At 40.0% G+C, this 22,916-nt stretch overlaps 2 protein-coding genes across 3 annotated transcripts in view; both read left to right on the forward strand.

Annotated features, from left to right (window-relative positions):
• Positions 1-22,916, forward strand: part of LOC107043115 (neurocalcin homolog) — a 78,123-nt gene that overhangs the window by 27,206 nt on the left and 28,001 nt on the right. The window lies entirely within an intron of this gene.
• LOC107043116 (neuronal calcium sensor 2) overlaps positions 1-22,916 on the forward strand; it is a 60,188-nt gene that overhangs the window by 26,447 nt on the left and 10,825 nt on the right. The window contains exons 1-2 of one of the 2 annotated variants that reach the window (XM_015264433.1): positions 1,787-2,483; positions 10,973-11,091. In XM_015264433.1, coding sequence (XP_015119919.1) covers positions 10,981-11,091 — 111 coding nt within the window. In that variant the 5' untranslated portion in view covers positions 1,787-2,483; positions 10,973-10,980. Of the gene's footprint in view, positions 1-1,786; positions 2,484-10,972; positions 11,092-22,916 lie in introns of those variants that run through there. The other variant, XM_015264434.1, reaches the window with a different exon arrangement.

A 22,916-nucleotide genomic window follows, 5' to 3' on the forward strand; every position in this document is an offset into this window, starting at 1 on the left:
CGAAAGGTCATCCCGCACCCTGCGAACTAATAATTTTTCTCGGATCTTTATTACCTCCTATATCTTCATGGAGAGGCGGGTAAAAAGGTTTAAAGAGATCCGAAGCATTTCCTGTTCGATTTCCTGGAGTTTTTTTTTATTGAGTGAATCGCGTATTTTGAGAGATAAGAGGGGGAGTCCTGAGGGAAGTACATCGCATGATCATGATTGTAGGAGTTTTTTTAGATGCAGGGACTTTAGTAAAGGTATAATGCGAAACGTAATCGCATGGCGTGATTCAGGGAGAACTAATGCATTTTTTTCGCTCATTTTCAGAGACACCGAGTGAAAATTAACTTGAGAACAAAGGAATAACGAGTCCAGTTTAATACTCAGGGGGGGATTTCAACTCACAACCTTCAGATTATTGTAGTTGTAAAAAAAAAAATCTGCGGAACCGGGGATCGAACCCTGGTCCTCCAGATTACTAAACCTCCGCTCTACCGATCGCCCCACACGTGCGCAATCTGTTTTTAAACGACAATTTTCATGTCAGTGTCCATTTACACACTCCATGGTAATGATTTCCCAATCGGGGGTGACTCCTAGACTCCACTGGACAATGTTGTCACAACTCTGGTTTTGAACTCTACGATTTATTTCATTTTTTATTTGCGTTAATCTAGACTGATACTCGTATTCAACGAATTAATATTTTGAGAGAATTATTTACTAGTCTGCTATCTGCATATCACTTATCAATTGATTTGATGTGTCTAGTTTATTGTCTAGATTTAATTTGAGAAATAAAATGTCCACGGTAGAAATTACCTTAAATCCACGGGAAAACGTCCCATATATCCGCGGTCAAAGTTACCGTGGAGGGTGTGAATGGACACTGCCTATTTAAAATCACAATTGGATACATTTGAACAATTTTTTTAAATTTTCCACTGAAGTTTCAAGGAACTTTGTAATTGAAAATTCATAATCCCGAAATTAATCTGTAGGAACTATAAATTTCCGTTCAATTATTCCGGAAAAATTAATGAAAAAATTCGGTAAATTCCGCGAAACCTCTCCTTGAATTCCAAAGTCCTCTGAATTGTCAGGGAATTCCTTCAAAACTTCTCTGAATTCCCAGAATTTTAAAGGAAATCCTCAATAAATCCCCAGAATTCCAAGAATTTCGAAGGAATCCCCTGAAAATTCAAGGAAATTGTTCAGTGAACATCAACATTCCCACGAAAATTCATATCAACTATGAAAAATCGGTCTTCCGGCCGCCGAAAAATCGGCCCTTTGCTAGAATTTTCCGATGAGCTTCAAACACATTTTCCCCTCCCATCGAATTCAACATCTTCCGGAAAATTCTTTCAAATTTCATCAACAGTGCAGAGTTATCACTCACTTCCCGCCTCAGTATCTGCCCAATAATTCCCCAATCCACCGGCCCCGACGATCTCTCTCCAGAATTATTCAAACCTCCGATGATCCTCGCCCCACCAAACCCATTGCATTGATAAACGAACATCTCCCCGATGCATGACAGACCCATACGTAACATGGATGGCGTCGTGAGTCGCCACTTACCCACACAGAGTCGACCCCATCACCCACAAGGAGGTGGAAAGTCTATATCGTGGAAGCGTCGGGCTGGCGGCGGTGGTGGCATTGGGCGCCTGTCGTTTAGCACGCAGGATCAGCACCGGTGGAAGGAGAAAAATCGGGTGGCGGTGGTGGGGCGGGGGGTGAGGGGGTGGTGGTGGTGGTGTTACAAGCGAGTGTGCCAGTGAGAAAAGAGACTCCAGTGTAGTTGTGCACGGCAATCCAGTGGGCCTCCTCTATAATTTTGTCCCCGCGTACCACAAACTGACAGAACCGCCCGCATGTGCTTTATCCTAGATTCTGAATAATTAATTGAAATTGTGGGGGGTAAAATGACGGGGAAAAACTGACGAATGAGGATATCACATTGAAGGTCAGACTGGCCAGTTGACAAAGAGCACTGACAACCGTTGACAAGTGATCAGAGAAAGTCAAAATTCATGAATTCCTGTGATCAGTGAATGTTGAGGATTGATGCATCCAACTCGAGGCAGTGATTTATCCCGTGATGACGCGGATGGGGGATTGTAACTGTGGAAAGTCGTAGCGTCGTGTGTTGAGATTGTTCGGCTAGTCGTTGACACAAGACTGCGACGTGTACCGGTGCTTTTAGGATTATATAAATAAAATAATAGGTGGGAGATAAATTGAGGGGAGTAATAAATTCAGAAGTGTTGTGACGATTTCGTTTTTCCCTCCCGAAAGTTAACTTGTGTGACGTGACGTATTCGCAGCGCTATGTCACGCTAATGCCGAAGTTTACTTTTTTTCTTCGTTATTCAGTTGTTGATGAACGTTTCAGACGATTCACTGGGGTAGTTTGGTGAAGGAGAAGTTTTTTACTAGGGGGTTATATTATATTCACTGTTCGACGGTTTAAGTGAGACTTGAGACAGGTAAGCCAGCATGAAATATAACTTGACATTTTATCGATCGAATTCGTATATTTGGGGAATACTGAGAGGTCTCCGGAGTTTATTCCCATGAAAATTACAATGGACGTTGGTCTGGTCTCGGGATAGATGAAAACTAGATGTTTTTTTTGGGATGAGGGGGGGGGGGTACAACGAAAGACCTGAGATTACCCCCGGAACGGGCGACTGTTTGAATAATGCAGGAGGGCTATAACCCGCGCTGAAAACTCGGGGAATAGAATAGACGTGTATTTTCACTGTATCCAGTGCACTCGAGTGCCCATTTGNTGGTTAATTGTTAATTGTCTTGCACTCAATACGCTAATAGATATTAGTTTTGTCAAGTTTTGTCCGCCTTTAATAATCTGCGAAATCATCTTCCAAGGGTGGAAACTCGGTCGAGCGTGAGAACCACTGCTTTCCTATTTTCGGCAAACGAATTTTCGGCTAGCCTCCACTCCATCCATTTGTACCTCTATTCTAGTGGTTTATCTTGCTTTTAAGTTGCTACTCAATGACCGACGGCTGATGGGGATGAGGGGGTGGACATGGTGAAGTATGTCAATATCGTGGGTAAATAGGGAATCGTGGGGATTATTTCCCTGGTGTTTTTTTAATGCAATATAAATAGGGCTCGGTGGGTCTGGCGGGAGAATAGGGTCAGGGGTGAATGGGGTCTGAGCTGGGGTATGGGAGGTAAAATATTTTACAATTGGGGGGATTTTATTCGCGACAGGGTGGAGAGTTTTTTTATTTGAGTTAGACGGAGAGAAATAGTTAAGAAAAATTGCGTATATTTTCCGTAATTCCGGGGTGAAATGTGGGTGTAAATTTTACGGAATTGTCACGGAGTTTTTTAAGAGCTTTCCGTAATTTTTATCTGAATGTCCTGTGGAAAATTGCGATGCCGCCACTTAAATTTTTTGAGTCGATTCCGTAATCGGTGAGCGAATTGTGAGTTCCGTAATTTTTACTGAATATTTCTCTCCGTGTGGGGCGATTTTATTCGGGACAGGGTGGAGAGTTTTTTTATTTGAGTTACACGGAGAGAAATATTTAATAAAAATTACGTATTTTTTCCGTAATTCCGGAGCGAAATGTGGATGTAAATTTTACAAAACTGTCACGGAATTTTTTTAGAGCTTTCCGGAATTTTTATCTGAATGTCCTGTGAAAAATTATGATGCCGTCACTTAAATTTTCTGAGTCGACTCCGTAATCGGTGAGCGAATTGTGAGTTCCGCAATTTTTACTGAATATTTCTCCGTGTATTTCACTCAAAATTTTGATGGAGGAAAAGGATGGACGAGGTTCTGTTTGGGGTTGGGAAGCTAGGGGGTCGAAATTGGTTGTCGTTTTTTTATTTCAGGTGGAATTTCCCTGCCCTTTTGGGGAGGGCAGTTGTGCGATCGATGTCATCAAATTTTCAGAGACTGTCAAATTGAGATTGAGTGACTTTTAGGGGCTACTTCAGATTATAGTCAGAGAAAATTAGTTCTGCCGAAAAATTGTGTTGAATCAATTTACTTGTGGTCAAAAACAGTTTCCACCAAAACATGATTATTTTCGGCGTAGTAATTGCTCTCGTGGGGCGTTTATAAGTCCTTCGGGTGAATACATTCGTTCTGCAGAGAATTATGTGATGCACAATTACATAATTTCAAAAGTATCCATTAAAGGGTAACAGAACGCTCTTAATTTTCCAAATTTTTGAACAAATTTCCTACTGAAAGTTATCGATACTTTAAAAAATCGAAGCACATTAATCTCCAGGAGGTGATGATGAAGATCAATGTGCTTTGGGTTGAAAAATATTAATAATTTTGAGCAGGAAATTTGTTAAAAAATTTTAAGAAAACGATGGTTTTCTGTCACCCCTTAAGGGGATTTTTTGACAATAAAAAAAAAACCATTCTCTATCTAATGAATTTCACTAAAAAATTTGTCGATTGGAAAATTTTTCGTCTGAATTTGGAAACTAGTGGTCAAAAATCGATGATTTTTTTCTTGAATTTCTCATCGAACTTCGTCATTGACTTCAAGGCACCTGCAATCCTCAATGCCATCAATTTCTCAATGTGCCTTTTATCTTGGCTACACTTGATCGATGGAATAAAGTCCGGATTTGGTATCACTCAGGTCACATATCACCATTAACTAAACTTTTGATACAGGGGGTATGTAAGTGATCCCCAGTTGATTAATGATGGAGAATTGGTGTCGAAAACATAATCTTTATAAATCTTCGGAAGCCTTCGAAGAAGCTAGATGGTTTGAGTGATATCAACGTATCGCGGCTCTGCTTCGCTCTCCCCATTGTGACACTGATGACTGGATGTTTTCACAACTTCTTTTTGTTAGACTTCTTGCACTCGGAGTGCATCGATTGTTATTACCTCAAGGCAATTCGACATATTTAGCCGGCTAATTTGTGACCGGAAGTCGAAGAAATTAGCGTGCCGGGGAGCGAGTGAACCGACGTCACGGGGGAGTTATCGCCTCGTGCATTATTATCCTACCGCCTGCAATTTTGTACACTTGTACAGATGTTTGAGCTTCGTTCTCGGAATAATTTCCAATAATTTCTTTAGCCATTGATTCGACATGAATTCGACCCAATGCACTGAGAGGAAACATTGGCTCTCCTGATATTTGATGGAGTAGAGCAGATTTATTTGAGGGAAATTGACCGACTTGATAGAAGAAAATTTAATATCTTTATGTTTCGTTGGAAACTTTCTTTTTTGTCCACAAGTAAATTGATTCAACACGATAAAAGATCTCTTCTGGGGAGCATATATTTTAATTTGATGCAGGACATCTCTTCAACTCCATGATTCCATAAAGATGATTCCAATACCTCGGAAAGAAAAAAGAACCGATTTATTTCTCATTCGTTGGCAAGACACAACTCCAAAACTTATCATTTGATGGAGGAAGATGAGATAAACTAAATTTTCTTCAATCTTCAATATCTGTTTGCCTTCAAAATGAAGAAAATCGTGCAATTTCACTCCTTTGATTTGTATTTCCTCATACAAATTGAATTTTGAAGATTAAAATCTGAAATAAATTCTAAACGAAAGCTAGTAAAACCCCTGACACTCTTATCGACCTGTTCTGCCATTTTTTGCCATCAATACCTCCAACTACTGTTTCAAATTATTCTTCCTGCCATTCACTATTATAATTTATTCCTTTTTTTAAAAGCTGAAATTGAGTTGACGTGGGAATACATAACAAATCCGCAGAGAAAATTGCAACACAACTCGCGCGTGCCTCGAGTCCAGGATTTTCTTTGCATTGGCATCGACCGGTCCCGTGCGTGACGCAACGAGTAGAGGCCCTCCCCCTCCCCCCGCCCCATACATCTTAAGTCGTTTGTAATAACTACGCGCAATTAAGTGTCGGGAGGTGTGAGGGGAACGAGGCTCTAAATCGAGAGCCACTGTTGTCTTCCTCACGGTTTATGCTTCGTTTTATTTGTTTCTCCGGGATATTGCATATTGGATATTGCTGCGGTTGGGGGTCGTAACGCATGCAACGGCACCTTGCACCCATGATTGATGGTTTACTAGTTGCAAGATACTCGGGACCACCGCAGGCTCGCATATTGTGTCCTCGAGAGTTTGTCTCGACCCTGACACGACTATCGATACCGGGGAATCAATTCCTCGGAGGGTCGTTGCACGTTTATTTCGGGAATTTTTTCAAGTACACGAAAGAAAAATATACCTGAATTGTGTTTAAAACACACTTGATTCAAGTATATTTTATACTCAATTGGGGGATGGGTATTTCAATTCGAAGATGATTCTTTTGTATCAGGCCGGGTTGTAGCAAGCCCTCTCAAGTGTAATATAAGGGTCGGGCACTGAGTGTCAGAATATAAGGGTCAAAAAGTGGAGGTAAACAAATGAGGGTCAGAAAATATTCTGACCCTCATTTGTTTACCCTGACCCTAATAAGGGTCAGAATATAAAAGTAAAAAAAGTGGGTGTCAGGTAATCATCCATCATCCTCGAATTGAAACACTTATCCCCCATTCGAGTATAAAAAATATTTTCAAATATTTTTTTTTCGTGAGTAGTGCGAACATAACTCGAATTTTGAAGATTAAAATCTGAAATTAATTCTAAACGAAAGTTCATATGAATAGAAACATTTTGGTTGAATTTGTGCTCGATCGACAGTCTAGTATTATTGATAATAATTCAGTAGCAAAGTGGTAAAAGGAGATAAGTCAATTTTGACTATTGACCAATTTTCAATCAATATCTCGAAACCTAAGGGAGATAGTGAAATTTTTGTTACAACCTTTTTTGTGGAGCTGAATAAGTGCTACAACAAATGTAATTACGAAAATTTCGCTATCTCCTTTAGATTCCGAGATATTGATTGAAAACTGGTCAATCGTCAAAATTGACTTATCTCCTTTTATCACTTCGCTACTGAATTAATCTAGAAGGGCAACAAGTGGGAAATTGCTCTTATATTGCATATAGTACAGTTATTTTTGCCAATAAATTAGCAATATGCTTCTGAATGTTAATTTAGCACATAATTTCCTTCTATTATGTACAATTCATTGTTTATTTCAAAATAGTATTAATATTTTTCCATTCTTTGAAATAAAAATGAGAAAGTTTTTACCCTTCACATATTGTTTTCAACCAAAAAGAAAGAAGCCTTTCAAATCAATTCATTAATACAAAATTAAATGTATTTACAATCAATAATTCACCTCACGTAATGGTGTTGGCGGTGAGATCCATCACGATATAATATTTTCATTGGCCAAATGGGTCTCTACAAATAATGATGCTACGCACGTGCACTTGGCCGACAATCGTAAGCGCGCCGGGTAATTTCCTGTTGCCAGGGCACACGCACTAACCATCAAGTCGATTCAGTTTGATTTTCAAGTCGAGTCTATCGCTGGGATTACAATCGACCCTAATTTAGGAGTCCTCGTTGTGGTCGAGTGATGGGTATTTATGTTTTTCATTTTGACCCAATCGGTTGGACGATACGAATGACCCCGGACGTCTCCTCCCCCTGATACCAAATATCAACAAGTATAAACTTTGCATTATGCTACGTGTCCTGCGTGTCGTCGTCTGGAACGTAGAAAATAAATTTGTAGTGCGCTGTCATGTGTTACTTTCTCCGGACGTATTTAAACTGTTTTCTTTTTCTTCTGAGTAATGTTGCAATTGTATATGACGAAGTTTTACTCCGTACGGATATCATTTTGCGAAAACGATTGTGCAACAGCGGAACATTTCGGGGGACATTTCCAGAATTTTTTCTTTTTTTTCAAATGATGTCTTTAATATTGATGTTTAATATTATGCCCTTTTCCTGTCGGATTGGATATTCCTTTTTTCAATCAATTGTTTATAGTCATTCTCAAAAATCAGGGAAGTTCAGGGATAAATTGAAAATTCATGTCATTGTGGTTCTCAGTATTCATTTTCCGTGGAGAATTCAATCAAGTTGTAGAATTTCCGTGTCATACCCACTGAAAACTCATAAATTTTCTTGAATTCTACCTAAAACTTAAAACTCCATAACAATTTCCCCTAAATGAGATTCAATATCACTCTCATACATTCGATATTGCCCATGCATTTTTTGGAAAGAAATTCCTCATAAAAAAAATTAAGATCTCCGTACTCACAAAATTTCCCTGCGATTGAATATTCGCTCCTTAATATTCAGAAATGAAGCTGATAACTGCTTATAATCCGCCCTAAAAAAACCTCGTTCACCCAACAATTTTTTACGACTCGATCCACTCCACCCCTTCCCCCAGCGCTCAATAATTATAATTGTATGAACCAGCGTCCCCGGGGTCCCCAGTGCATGTGAATTATGACGCTCAAGCCTTCCGGGGTCTCATTTAAATTAATTCCCCGTGAATGTAAAATTACGAGTGGAGGGAAAATAATCTAAAAAAAATCTCTTATTACCCCCGTGAAATAATGTTCACCAGTGTTCTACATACGTAAAAATGGGAGTACGAAAAGCCCAGAGGAACCGGAATGGCCACACGCTACTGCTGACGCAACTCACAACCGAGCGCCGATCGCATTTACAACTAAACTACGTGTCACCTAAAGAGGCGAACAAAATGAGGGACGTCGAGTTTTTTTAGCCGTCTGTGTGTGTGTGTGTGTGTGTGTGTCGAGATCGTCTGCATGCTCGGGAGAGCACTTTCCCAAAGGGCAAACAAAAAAAACCTTTCCGAAATTGTGACAACGCGCTGTTATTTCCTACGCTCCACCTCATTATACCGAGAATATGATAAAAAAGTTCTATCGATACTATAAAGGATTATCCAGTATGATCAGCAATATTCATTACCATCTTCCCACCCACGAACTCAGGGAACGTGCCTCGTCTTACCAAAAATCGATTCAAGATCGTTTCCATTGACATTTATAACTATTACATAGATTAATACACATGAATCCCAAATGATATGTACATGCACCCAAATAGTTACTAGAATGCATAATATTCATCTTCTTATATATTTATTTATTTTTTTCTGTATATAGCTGCATAAACGTAAGGGTTCGACGCTTAAATTAAAAATAAAAAACAGTTCTATCGTGCAATGTGTAGTTTCCACCCTCATCTCCCTATTTTGGGCGCTGCACTGACAGGATTAAGGCAAACAAATTGTCATTTTAATTGAATAAAATTTAAGTAATCGAATGAATCGGGTCAACGATTTATTTGATTCAAGTTAAATTTGTTTAATTCAGTAGCGAAGTGGTAAACCGGTTTAAGTCGATTTTGACTATTGGCCAGTATTTAGTGAATATCACGGAATCGAAGGGTGATAGCTACATTTTTGTCAAAACCTTTTTTGTAGCACTCAATTTGCTCTAGAAAAAAGGTTATTGCGAAAATTTCATTATCTCCTTTAAATTCGGAGGTATTCTTCAAAAACTCAACTAAGAGATAAGTCGACTTAAACCGTTTTACCATGTCGCAACTGAATTCAAATGAACCATTTTTCCGCGGGCGCGATTCGCGCGCGGATGGCATCAATAGTGGAAATAGAGCCTTGTTAACAATTCAATGAGCTAAATCATTGCGCCATTTCTATCAGTGTGTTGACATTAGAGATATTGCAGCGTGCAGTGTCTCGATTCACACGTGACATTTGAGATTTAGTTCTTCAGTCATTCGCCTGAATAATTTCTGACGAGTTCAGAAGTAGAGGTTGAACCAATTCAGTGGAGTGAGAAAACTTGAAGCTAGTTTTTTCTATTAACGGCTCAATATTTGCAGTTGTTCTCAGAGTAGTTTATTTGTCTATTCAAACAAAGTGAAAAAAAAATGAAGAACATCACAACCGCGATAAATACTCAACGATTTCATACTATTTTGAAAATTCTTCAAATTTACTTAATTGTCTTCCATTGGTGAAGGAATTCGACTAAAATTTTCGGCAGAATTCTTGGGAATTTTCATTCAGTGATGGGTCCACTGAGATTTTAAGGAACTTAGTCGTTGAAACTTCACAATCTGGTGGAAAAATCTGTGGAAAATGGCAACTTTCGTCCACTTATGTCATAAAAGTTAATATAAGTCTGGAAAATTCAGGTGAATCCATTATTGAATTTTCATTCATTCAGATAATTCATTCTTTGATTATAAATTCAAGTAAGGCGGCAAATTCTCAACTTCCTGCTGCAAAAAAATGACAAATTTCATTATATTTTTAGAGATACTTGACGTGTCACCATTTATTCCCTCCTAAATTGAATTAAATGTCAATTTTTTGTATTCTAATGAAATTTAAATTTTTCACTAACAGTGGATTTTGAAGTTTAAAAAAATACCTCGGAAATGAAAAAAAATTAATGAAATTTCATTATGAATAAAAATTCCAATATTTAGTACTGAATTTTCCAATATTGTGAAATTGATAATTTGGTGCTGAGAAAAATGAAAATTTTGCTGCCAAAAAATTTCGAATTCCATTCAATTTTCAGTGAAATTGAAAATTTCACTATCCTCCCTCTCCCCTCCTACATCAAATTAAATATGAATTCTTCACTACCGAGTCCAATTTTACTTCACTTACACTGCATATTGAAGCGTAAAAATACATTCGAGAATGAAAAAAAAATCACGAAATTCCACTCTGAATCAAAAGTCCAATACTCCAATATTGGATGAGAATTTTATTTTCGCCTAGAGCTATACAGCTTTAGCTACTACGATCCGGTTAAAATTAATGAAATAAAAAAACTGATAATTATCCAGTAATTAAACTCCAGGATCTTGTCAATATCATTTTTTTCACATTATAAAATTCTCTGAAAATAATATGAACAAAAATCCGTGAAAACCAAAAACTGTTTTATCCCTATCTATCATTCCCCTATTAACTCTACGAATGAAAAATGTACAACACCATTAACAATGGTCTCATTATCTTGTTCCAGTATTCATAATGGGTTGCTTCGGTAGCAAAGACAAACTGAGTAAGGAGGACATGGACTTCCTGAAGTCGCACACGAGATACGACGAGGCGACCATCAAAGAGTGGTACAAAGGATTCAAAGTGAGTTTACTGAAAAAAAAATCCAAAAACCATTCAAACTAGTTAAATTATGCTAAATAATTCGATTGCCCACCCCCGACGACCCGTTGATTGAATTTCCCCACCGATAAATAGACGAATTAATGAATGTCAGCAGAGGTTCGTTGAGCTCCCAAAAAGATGATCAATGAATGGAAAAACAATTTAACGATCGGGATCGTTTGTTGGGGTCATTCATTAATAAATTGGGTGAGTCCTGCGTTTGCGCCTCGCATTGACCTCCACAAACATATTGATTGTTCTTTATCAAAAACCGTAGATGCATATCGTATTTACGACAAACACGAAATGAAGTTAAAAATAGCGAAAGATTTAATTCAGGCAGGTCTAAGAGTGTTCAAATTCTATCTGTAAGATGAAAGTTTCGTGAAGTTGTTTCAATCATATGTGAAACAACTTTACATATGATTGAAAAGGTAAATATCGAATGTGGGAAAATAAATTATTTATTAGACAATTTTTTTTTATTAAGTTTTTTTTTATTTAGATTAGAAAAGTTTGACACTGACGATGATTTTCATATTGGACATAGAATTTTGATTTAGTGTTCTCTGATTTTTTTAGAGTCTCTCTAGATTTTTAATCTTCTCCGTAACCTCGAAAAGTTAATTTTCTCGTAAGACTCTGTGTTATTTTTTCACTTTTTGATTAATTATTATCAATAATACTAGACAGCCGATGGAGCGCAGACTCAACCCGAATGTTTCTATATATTATATTCTAACTTTCGTTCAGAATTTAGTTCAGATTTTAATTTTCAAAATTCATTTTGCTTACACTACTTTAAAATTTCCAATATTTGCGTTATTTTCTGCATGGGTTACCTTTGGGAAGGGATAAAGGCATAATGAAAACTTAACTTTAAACGATGGCAAAGTTTCCAGTCGTAAGAAAAAATTTGCTCACATGATTGTTCGGTCCTTAAACCCTCAAACATCCCCTGAGCTGAATTTTCCCCCGTCGAATATTCCGCTAGTTTCAGCCTCATGTACACGAACGCATCGAAAATCCATTCTCAATGTTTCGTTGAAAACATTGCGAATGTGAGTCCACAGGATGGATGGAGTTTCCTCTCCCGGGCGATATCTCCGACCGCATAATTCATATCGAAGTAGCCCTGAGACATTTTACAAATGAGATCACGGAGCGACATTGAATGACAGGAAAGTATACGTGTAAATGTATTTCCTCGGACGGTACATCATTCCCGGATGTTACGAGGAATTTCTTTAGATTTCTTTCCATCATTTATTTCCATTTCATGCAGTGCGAGGGTATCAATCCATCTCCATCATTTCGCGAAGGCTAGAAAGACGAATGGGAAGTGGAAATATTTGAAAAACTAACGGGGCATAATGGGTGATTGTCTGGTTTCTATAGGGAACCCAAAAGTGGTTTTAAGGCTCTATCTCTCATAGTTTCCGAGATAATCGCGAAAAACGAAATCGCAAAGAAAAATTAATTTAATTTATCTGGTATAGGGTGTAGGTAGTGGAAAAACGCAATTCTGAGCCGTCCATCTTCCTATAGCAAACCCAAAAGTGGTTTTAAGGCTCTATCTCTCATAGTTTCCGAGATAATCGCGAAAAACGAAATCGCAAAGAAAAATTAATTTAATTTATCTGGTATAGGGTGTAGGTAGTGGAAAAACGCAATTCTGAGCCGTCCATCTTCCTATAGCAAACCCAAAAGTGGTTTTAAGGCTCTATCTCTCATAGTTTCCGAGATAATCGCGAAAAACGAAATCGCAAAGAAAAATTAATTTAATTTATCTGGTATAGGGTGTAGGTAGTGGAAAAACGCAATTCTGAGCCGTCCATCTTCCTATAGCAAACCCAAAAGTGGTTTTAAGGCTCTATCTCTCATAGTTTCCGAGATAATCGCGAAAAACGAAATCGCAAAGAAAAATTAATTTAATTTATCTGGTATAGGGTGTAGGTAGTGGAAAAACGCAATTCTGAGCCGTCCATCTTCCTATAGCAAACCCAAAAGTGGTTTTAAGGCTCTATCTCTCATAGTTTCCGAGATAATCGCGAAAAACGAAATCGCAAAGAAAAATTAATTTAATTTATCTGGTATAGGGTGTAGGTAGTGGAAAAACGCAATTCTGAGCCGTCCATCTTCCTATAGCAAACCCAAAAGTGGTTTTAAGGCTCTATCTCTCATAGTTTCCGAGATAATCGCGAAAAACGAAATCGCAAAGAAAAATTAATTTAATTTATCTGGTATAGGGTGTAGGTAGTGGAAAAACGCAATTCTGAGCCGTCCATCTTCCTATAGCAAACCCAAAAGTGGTTTTAAGGCTCTATCTCTCATAGTTTCCGAGATAATCGCGAAAAACGAAATCGCAAAGAAAAATTAATTTAATTTATCTGGTATAGGGTGTAGGTAGTGGAAAAACGCAATTCTGAGCCGTCCATCTTCCTATAGCAAACCCAAAAGTGGTTTTAAGGCTCTATCTCTCATAGTTTCCGAGATAATCGCGAAAAACGAAATCGCAAAGAAAAATTAATTTAATAATAATTTAATCATCAAAACTTCACGAACTACATATGGAATCCATTACGATGATTTTACGGTTGATAAAAATGGAATCAGGAGATTTGATGAGAATAATCATAATAATAATAATAATAATAATAATAATGAATAATTTTCGTTTGTACAAACGAGTACTAACGATTTAGAAGTTATCTGTATGTTTTCCTGACGTCCTTCATACATTTAAGATTTTAGAAGCGGGTAAAGTATTGAAGGGGTTGATAAATGAAATGAAAAAATATAGTACATACAAGTACTATCCATGCTGAATCCTTGCTCATGAAAATTTTTTCCGTAGCTTCATTTCCGACGCACGATTTTTCCTGCACCTCTTACGTCTAGGGGTGCGGGGTACAAATGAAAATGAATGTAGTACATTCAGGTACTCACTGAGTACAATCGATACTATAAGAAAGACAATCAATTTATCAAACTTCGACTCCAAGTTCACACAGCTGTTGATTTGTCTTCATTCTTTTTCCTACGTGTGATATCACTGTTAACGATCCTACGCTAGCTTCTCAAAACATCGAAAATAATCTTCAGCTAATCGCGTTATTTAAATTCTCCCATCTGTCATCTGCGAAATGATAAACAATATGAGAGAAAAGTGCTAGCGTCGCTTCTTAGAACTTGAACCAGGAGTCTCTCAGCGATCGTTCGATATATTGCCCGATTGCCTCTTTTAAAATCGATTTTCCGATGTTTTCGCGCAGTCAGCTAGCTTACACGATGGAAAGAAAATATCGCGTGGTGGTGGTGGTGATAGAAGGAAGAAGATAGTGGAGACAGAAGTTAAGAATGGCCCGGTCATTCCCAAGGAGGTGAACAGATTTTCACGGACTTGTATCGATATATAGTATATTTTAAAATCAATATTCAGAGAGAGGTAAAAAAATCGAACGTTGGCGCAATGTCGGCTGCCAACGTTGGGCCAATGTTGGCTGTCAACGTTGGGCCAGTGTTGGATGCCAACATTGGGACAATATTGGCTGCCAACGTCCCCCCGAAAAAAGCCTAAATATGGCACTTTGGCTCTGGGTGCAAAAAAAAAATTTTTTTATTTCTGCATTTCCGGGGCAAGTGAGGGCCTCAGTGGCATTAGGCGGGCCAGAAAATACAGAATCGACTTTCACTCGGCGGAAAAATTCGATTTTGGCGAAAGTCGACTTTCCCCCCGAAAAAAGCCTAAATATGGCACTTTGGCTCTGGGTGCAAAAAAAAAATTTTTTTATTTCTGCATTTCCGGGGCAAGTGAGGGCCTCAGTGGCATTAGGCGGGCCAGAAAATACAGAATCGACTTTCACTCGGCGGAAAAATTCGATTTTGGCGAAAGTCGACTTTCCCCCCGAAAAAAGCCTAAATATGGCACTTTGGCTCTGGGTGCAAAAAAAAAATTTTTTTATTTCTGCATTTCCGGGGCAAGTGAGGGCCTCAGTGGCATTAGGCGGGCCAGAAAATACAGAATCGACTTTCACTCGGCGGAAAAATTCGATTTTGGCGAAAGTCGACTTTCCCCCCGAAAAAAGCCTAAATATGGCACTTTGGCTCTGGGTGCAAAAAAAAAATTTTTTTATTTCTGCATTTCCGGGGCAAGTGAGGGCCTCAGTGGCATTAGGCGGGCCAGAAAATACAGAATCGACTTTCACTCGGCGGAAAAATTCGATTTTGGCGAAAGTCGACTTTCCCCCCGAAAAAAGCCTAAATATGGCACTTTGGCTCTGGGTGCAAAAAAAAAATTTTTTTATTTCTGCATTTCCGGGGCAAGTGAGGGCCTCAGTGGCATTAGGCGGGCCAGAAAATACAGAATCGACTTTCACTCGGCGGAAAAATTCGATTTTGGCGAAAGTCGACTTTCCCCCCGAAAAAAGCCTAAATATGGCACTTTGGCTCTGGGTGCAAAAAAAAAATTTTTTTATTTCTGCATTTCCGGGGCAAGTGAGGGCCTCAGTGGCATTAGGCGGGCCAGAAAATACAGAATCGACTTTCACTCGGCGGAAAAATTCGATTTTGGCGAAAGTCGACTTTCCCCCCGAAAAAAGCCTAAATATGGCACTTTGGCTCTGGGTGCAAAAAAAAAATTTTTTTATTTCTGCATTTCCGGGGCAAGTGAGGGCCTCAGTGGCATTAGGCGGGCCAGAAAATACAGAATCGACTTTCACTCGGCGGAAAAATTCGATTTTGGCGAAAGTCGACTTTCCCCCCGAAAAAAGCCTAAATATGGCACTTTGGCTCTGGGTGCAAAAAAAAAATTTTTTTATTTCTGCATTTCCGGGGCAAGTGAGGGCCTCAGTGGCATTAGGCGGGCCAGAAAATACAGAATCGACTTTCACTCGGCGGAAAAATTCGATTTTGGCGAAAGTCGACTTTCCCCCCGAAAAAAGCCTAAATATGGCACTTTGGCTCTGGGTGCAAAAAAAAAATTTTTTTATTTCTGCATTTCCGGGGCAAGTGAGGGCCTCAGTGGCATTAGGCGGGCCAGAAAATACAGAATCGACTTTCACTCGGCGGAAAAATTCGATTTTGGCGAAAGTCGACTTTCCCCCCGAAAAAAGCCTAAATATGGCACTTTGGCTCTGGGTGCAAAAAAAAAATTTTTTTATTTCTGCATTTCCGGGGCAAGTGAGGGCCTCAGTGGCATTAGGCGGGCCAGAAAATACAGAATCGACTTTCACTCGGCGGAAAAATTCGATTTTGGCGAAAGTCGACTTTCCCCCCGAAAAAAGCCTAAATATGGCACTTTGGCTCTGGGTGCAAAAAAAAAATTTTTTTATTTCTGCATTTCCGGGGCAAGTGAGGGCCTCAGTGGCATTAGGCGGGCCAGAAAATACAGAATCGACTTTCACTCGGCGGAAAAATTCGATTTTGGCGAAAGTCGACTTTCCCCCCGAAAAAAGCCTAAATATGGCACTTTGGCTCTGGGTGCAAAAAAAAAATTTTTTTATTTCTGCATTTCCGGGGCAAGTGAGGGCCTCAGTGGCATTAGGCGGGCCAGAAAATACAGAATCGACTTTCACTCGGCGGAAAAATTCGATTTTGGCGAAAGTCGACTTTCCCCCCGAAAAAAGCCTAAATATGGCACTTTGGCTCTGGGTGCAAAAAAAAAATTTTTTTATTTCTGCATTTCCGGGGCAAGTGAGGGCCTCAGTGGCATTAGGCGGGCCAGAAAATACAGAATCGACTTTCACTCGGCGGAAAAATTCGATTTTGGCGAAAGTCGACTTTCCCCCCGAAAAAAGCCTAAATATGGCACTTTGGCTCTGGGTGCAAAAAAAAAATTTTTTTATTTCTGCATTTCCGGGGCAAGTGAGGGCCTCAGTGGCATTAGGCGGGCCAGAAAATACAGAATCGACTTTCACTCGGCGGAAAAATTCGATTTTGGCGAAAGTCGACTTTCCCCCCGAAAAAAGCCTAAATATGGCACTTTGGCTCTGGGTGCAAAAAAAAAATTTTTTTATTTCTGCATTTCCGGGGCAAGTGAGGGCCTCAGTGGCATTAGGCGGGCCAGAAAATACAGAATCGACTTTCACTCGGCGGAAAAATTCGATTTTGGCGAAAGTCGACTTTCCCCCCGAAAAAAGCCTAAATATGGCACTTTGGCTCTGGGTGCAAAAAAAAAATTTTTTTATTTCTGCATTTCCGGGGCAAGTGAGGGCCTCAGTGGCATTAGGCGGGCCAGAAAATACAGAATCGACTTTCACTCGGCGGAAAAATTCGATTTTGGCGAAAGTCGACTTTCCCCCCGAAAAAAGCCTAAATATGGCACTTTGGCTCTGGGTGCAAAAAAAAAATTTTTTTATTTCTGCATTTCCGGGGCAAGTGAGGGCCTCAGTGGCATTAGGCGGGCCAGAAAATACAGAATCGACTTTCACTCGGCGGAAAAATTCGATTTTGGCGAAAGTCGACTTTCCCCCCGAAAAAAGCCTAAATATGGCACTTTGGCTCTGGGTGCAAAAAAAAAATTTTTTTATTTCTGCATTTCCGGGGCAAGTGAGGGCCTCAGTGGCATTAGGCGGGCCAGAAAATACAGAATCGACTTTCACTCGGCGGAAAAATTCGATTTTGGCGAAAGTCGACTTTCCCCCCGAAAAAAGCCTAAATATGGCACTTTGGCTCTGGGTGCAAAAAAAAAATTTTTTTATTTCTGCATTTCCGGGGCAAGTGAGGGCCTCAGTGGCATTAGGCGGGCCAGAAAATACAGAATCGACTTTCACTCGGCGGAAAAATTCGATTTTGGCGAAAGTCGACTTTCCCCCCGAAAAAAGCCTAAATATGGCACTTTGGCTCTGGGTGCAAAAAAAAAATTTTTTTATTTCTGCATTTCCGGGGCAAGTGAGGGCCTCAGTGGCATTAGGCGGGCCAGAAAATACAGAATCGACTTTCACTCGGCGGAAAAATTCGATTTTGGCGAAAGTCGACTTTCCCCCCGAAAAAAGCCTAAATATGGCACTTTGGCTCTGGGTGCAAAAAAAAAATTTTTTTATTTCTGCATTTCCGGGGCAAGTGAGGGCCTCAGTGGCATTAGGCGGGCCAGAAAATACAGAATCGACTTTCACTCGGCGGAAAAATTCGATTTTGGCGAAAGTCGACTTTCCCCCCGAAAAAAGCCTAAATATGGCACTTTGGCTCTGGGTGCAAAAAAAAAATTTTTTTATTTCTGCATTTCCGGGGCAAGTGAGGGCCTCAGTGGCATTAGGCGGGCCAGAAAATACAGAATCGACTTTCACTCGGCGGAAAAATTCGATTTTGGCGAAAGTCGACTTTCCCCCCGAAAAAAGCCTAAATATGGCACTTTGGCTCTGGGTGCAAAAAAAAAATTTTTTTATTTCTGCATTTCCGGGGCAAGTGAGGGCCTCAGTGGCATTAGGCGGGCCAGAAAATACAGAATCGACTTTCACTCGGCGGAAAAATTCGATTTTGGCGAAAGTCGACTTTCCCCCCGAAAAAAGCCTAAATATGGCACTTTGGCTCTGGGTGCAAAAAAAAAATTTTTTTATTTCTGCATTTCCGGGGCAAGTGAGGGCCTCAGTGGCATTAGGCGGGCCAGAAAATACAGAATCGACTTTCACTCGGCGGAAAAATTCGATTTTGGCGAAAGTCGACTTTCCCCCCGAAAAAAGCCTAAATATGGCACTTTGGCTCTGGGTGCAAAAAAAAAATTTTTTTATTTCTGCATTTCCGGGGCAAGTGAGGGCCTCAGTGGCATTAGGCGGGCCAGAAAATACAGAATCGACTTTCACTCGGCGGAAAAATTCGATTTTGGCGAAAGTCGACTTTCCCCCCGAAAAAAGCCTAAATATGGCACTTTGGCTCTGGGTGCAAAAAAAAAATTTTTTTATTTCTGCATTTCCGGGGCAAGTGAGGGCCTCAGTGGCATTAGGCGGGCCAGAAAATACAGAATCGACTTTCACTCGGCGGAAAAATTCGATTTTGGCGAAAGTCGACTTTCCCCCCGAAAAAAGCCTAAATATGGCACTTTGGCTCTGGGTGCAAAAAAAAAATTTTTTTATTTCTGCATTTCCGGGGCAAGTGAGGGCCTCAGTGGCATTAGGCGGGCCAGAAAATACAGAATCGACTTTCACTCGGCGGAAAAATTCGATTTTGGCGAAAGTCGACTTTCCCCCCGAAAAAAGCCTAAATATGGCACTTTGGCTCTGGGTGCAAAAAAAAAATTTTTTTATTTCTGCATTTCCGGGGCAAGTGAGGGCCTCAGTGGCATTAGGCGGGCCAGAAAATACAGAATCGACTTTCACTCGGCGGAAAAATTCGATTTTGGCGAAAGTCGACTTTCCCCCCGAAAAAAGCCTAAATATGGCACTTTGGCTCTGGGTGCAAAAAAAAAATTTTTTTATTTCTGCATTTCCGGGGCAAGTGAGGGCCTCAGTGGCATTAGGCGGGCCAGAAAATACAGAATCGACTTTCACTCGGCGGAAAAATTCGATTTTGGCGAAAGTCGACTTTCCCCCCGAAAAAAGCCTAAATATGGCACTTTGGCTCTGGGTGCAAAAAAAAAATTTTTTTATTTCTGCATTTCCGGGGCAAGTGAGGGCCTCAGTGGCATTAGGCGGGCCAGAAAATACAGAATCGACTTTCACTCGGCGGAAAAATTCGATTTTGGCGAAAGTCGACTTTCCCCCCGAAAAAAGCCTAAATATGGCACTTTGGCTCTGGGTGCAAAAAAAAAATTTTTTTATTTCTGCATTTCCGGGGCAAGTGAGGGCCTCAGTGGCATTAGGCGGGCCAGAAAATACAGAATCGACTTTCACTCGGCGGAAAAATTCGATTTTGGCGAAAGTCGACTTTCCCCCCGAAAAAAGCCTAAATATGGCACTTTGGCTCTGGGTGCAAAAAAAAAATTTTTTTATTTCTGCATTTCCGGGGCAAGTGAGGGCCTCAGTGGCATTAGGCGGGCCAGAAAATACAGAATCGACTTTCACTCGGCGGAAAAATTCGATTTTGGCGAAAGTCGACTTTCCCCCCGAAAAAAGCCTAAATATGGCACTTTGGCTCTGGGTGCAAAAAAAAAATTTTTTTATTTCTGCATTTCCGGGGCAAGTGAGGGCCTCAGTGGCATTAGGCGGGCCAGAAAATACAGAATCGACTTTCACTCGGCGGAAAAATTCGATTTTGGCGAAAGTCGACTTTCCCCCCGAAAAAAGCCTAAATATGGCACTTTGGCTCTGGGTGCAAAAAAAAAATTTTTTTATTTCTGCATTTCCGGGGCAAGTGAGGGCCTCAGTGGCATTAGGCGGGCCAGAAAATACAGAATCGACTTTCACTCGGCGGAAAAATTCGATTTTGGCGAAAGTCGACTTTCCCCCCGAAAAAAGCCTAAATATGGCACTTTGGCTCTGGGTGCAAAAAAAAAATTTTTTTATTTCTGCATTTCCGGGGCAAGTGAGGGCCTCAGTGGCATTAGGCGGGCCAGAAAATACAGAATCGACTTTCACTCGGCGGAAAAATTCGATTTTGGCGAAAGTCGACTTTCCCCCCGAAAAAAGCCTAAATATGGCACTTTGGCTCTGGGTGCAAAAAAAAAATTTTTTTATTTCTGCATTTCCGGGGCAAGTGAGGGCCTCAGTGGCATTAGGCGGGCCAGAAAATACAGAATCGACTTTCACTCGGCGGAAAAATTCGATTTTGGCGAAAGTCGACTTTCCCCCCGAAAAAAGCCTAAATATGGCACTTTGGCTCTGGGTGCAAAAAAAAAATTTTTTTATTTCTGCATTTCCGGGGCAAGTGAGGGCCTCAGTGGCATTAGGCGGGCCAGAAAATACAGAATCGACTTTCACTCGGCGGAAAAATTCGATTTTGGCGAAAGTCGACTTTCCCCCCGAAAAAAGCCTAAATATGGCACTTTGGCTCTGGGTGCAAAAAAAAAATTTTTTTATTTCTGCATTTCCGGGGCAAGTGAGGGCCTCAGTGGCATTAGGCGGGCCAGAAAATACAGAATCGACTTTCACTCGGCGGAAAAATTCGATTTTGGCGAAAGTCGACTTTCCCCCCGAAAAAAGCCTAAATATGGCACTTTGGCTCTGGGTGCAAAAAAAAAATTTTTTTATTTCTGCATTTCCGGGGCAAGTGAGGGCCTCAGTGGCATTAGGCGGGCCAGAAAATACAGAATCGACTTTCACTCGGCGGAAAAATTCGATTTTGGCGAAAGTCGACTTTCCCCCCGAAAAAAGCCTAAATATGGCAGTTTGGCTCGTTGGCAGCCAATGTTGGTTCCCAGTGTTGGGATAGTATTTGTTGTTGAGGTTGTATCAATATTGGTTGCCAAGTTTGCGTCAATGTTGCCTGGAGCAATGTTGAATTCAATAAATCATTGAATACAATTTAAAATAGCATCATAGAAATACCATTTTCAAGCAATCTACTAATTTATTATAAAAAATGTATTCACAATGTGATGACAAAAGCAATTTTCCTCTCATTTCCATTTTTGGAAAAACCGTCTAGATTGTCCATCTTGGCATCTCCCGGCCCACCTGATCGCATATCGATATCAGCGCCGAGTTTTTTCCTCTCTTTGCTCTTCACTACACCCTTTTTCTCTCCGTTATTACCCCCCGAGCGATCAATATATGCATCCCAGTGTTCTCTAGTTTTTTTCTCTCCCTCTCACTCCGTGTACACCTGGAAGGTATTTTCCTCGCTTTTTTTTCTTTACCGAGTGCGAGAGGGAAATGGGGAGGGAGAGCTGGGCTTATCGTTCGGCCTTTTATTTCCTCGCCTTACCTCCACACTCACACATAAGACACACACCAGTCACTTTTATTTATCGACAACGCTCGTTTCATCTTACGCATTCTCATTTCTCTTCCTAAAAATAGAGACGGTGGAATTCAACAAAATGAAAAATATTTTCGTTTCGTCGGTTGGCTTAAAACCCACTGATGGAGGGGTTCATGGGTCTTGATGAATTTATGGATGGGGACATACGTCTTAACAAACTTGTTACAAAGACGCTGAAAATTCTAAAATTCCCAAAAAAAAAATTTCTCCGAAGAAAACCCGTTTTGCCCCAGTGACTTTGAAATTAAAGAATGCTTAATGCTCTCTGCTGTCCTTGTCCATCTTTTTGTCTCTTCGGCTCCGAAGGGATCGCTTGTCCTGGCATCTCTCCAATAAAGATAGATAGATACAGATGAAAAACTTTTCATTTCCTAAAATTTATTTTCGTAATGGAACGATATAGCTGAAAGATGGACGGTGAAAAGCTTTGGAGCGTAATCCCGTGACATGATGTGAGTTCAACAAAAAATACTGCTTTTCCCGAATGGTATAGTAAAATGGAATCATTTTTCATTTCTCTTGGTCGTTTGCATTTTTGTTTTTATTCCTGTGACTCCGGCGGGGATCTTGTATCCTGGCGTTATTTCAATATTTAAAAATTTAATTTCCCTGGTCATGACAGCGATCTCCACTGTTTTCTATGCATAATTTCCTCCAGCATTAAGGGTGAAAACCATGTTTTAGTGAACATTGAAAAATGCAATTTTTTAAATAAAATCCTATTCTGCATTGAGTGGAAAAATTAGCTCTGCGGAAAAACTATATGCTCCGCGTGATAATATTTGATGGAGTGGAACAGATTTACTTGAGGGAAATTAACCAACTTGATAGAAGGAAATTTAATATCTTTCACGAAAATTAAATTTTTTTTCGTGATCACCAGAAATATCCCTAGAAGAATTCCAACTGTTGGCTGGAAAAAATATAATCTATTGTACGACAATCATTTG

Source organism: Diachasma alloeum, unplaced genomic scaffold (genome assembly GCF_001412515.2).
Source record: "Diachasma alloeum isolate Michigan unplaced genomic scaffold, Dall2.0 Dall_scaffold_00547, whole genome shotgun sequence".
In the NCBI taxonomy this organism is placed as follows: Eukaryota; Metazoa; Arthropoda; class Insecta; order Hymenoptera; family Braconidae; genus Diachasma; species Diachasma alloeum.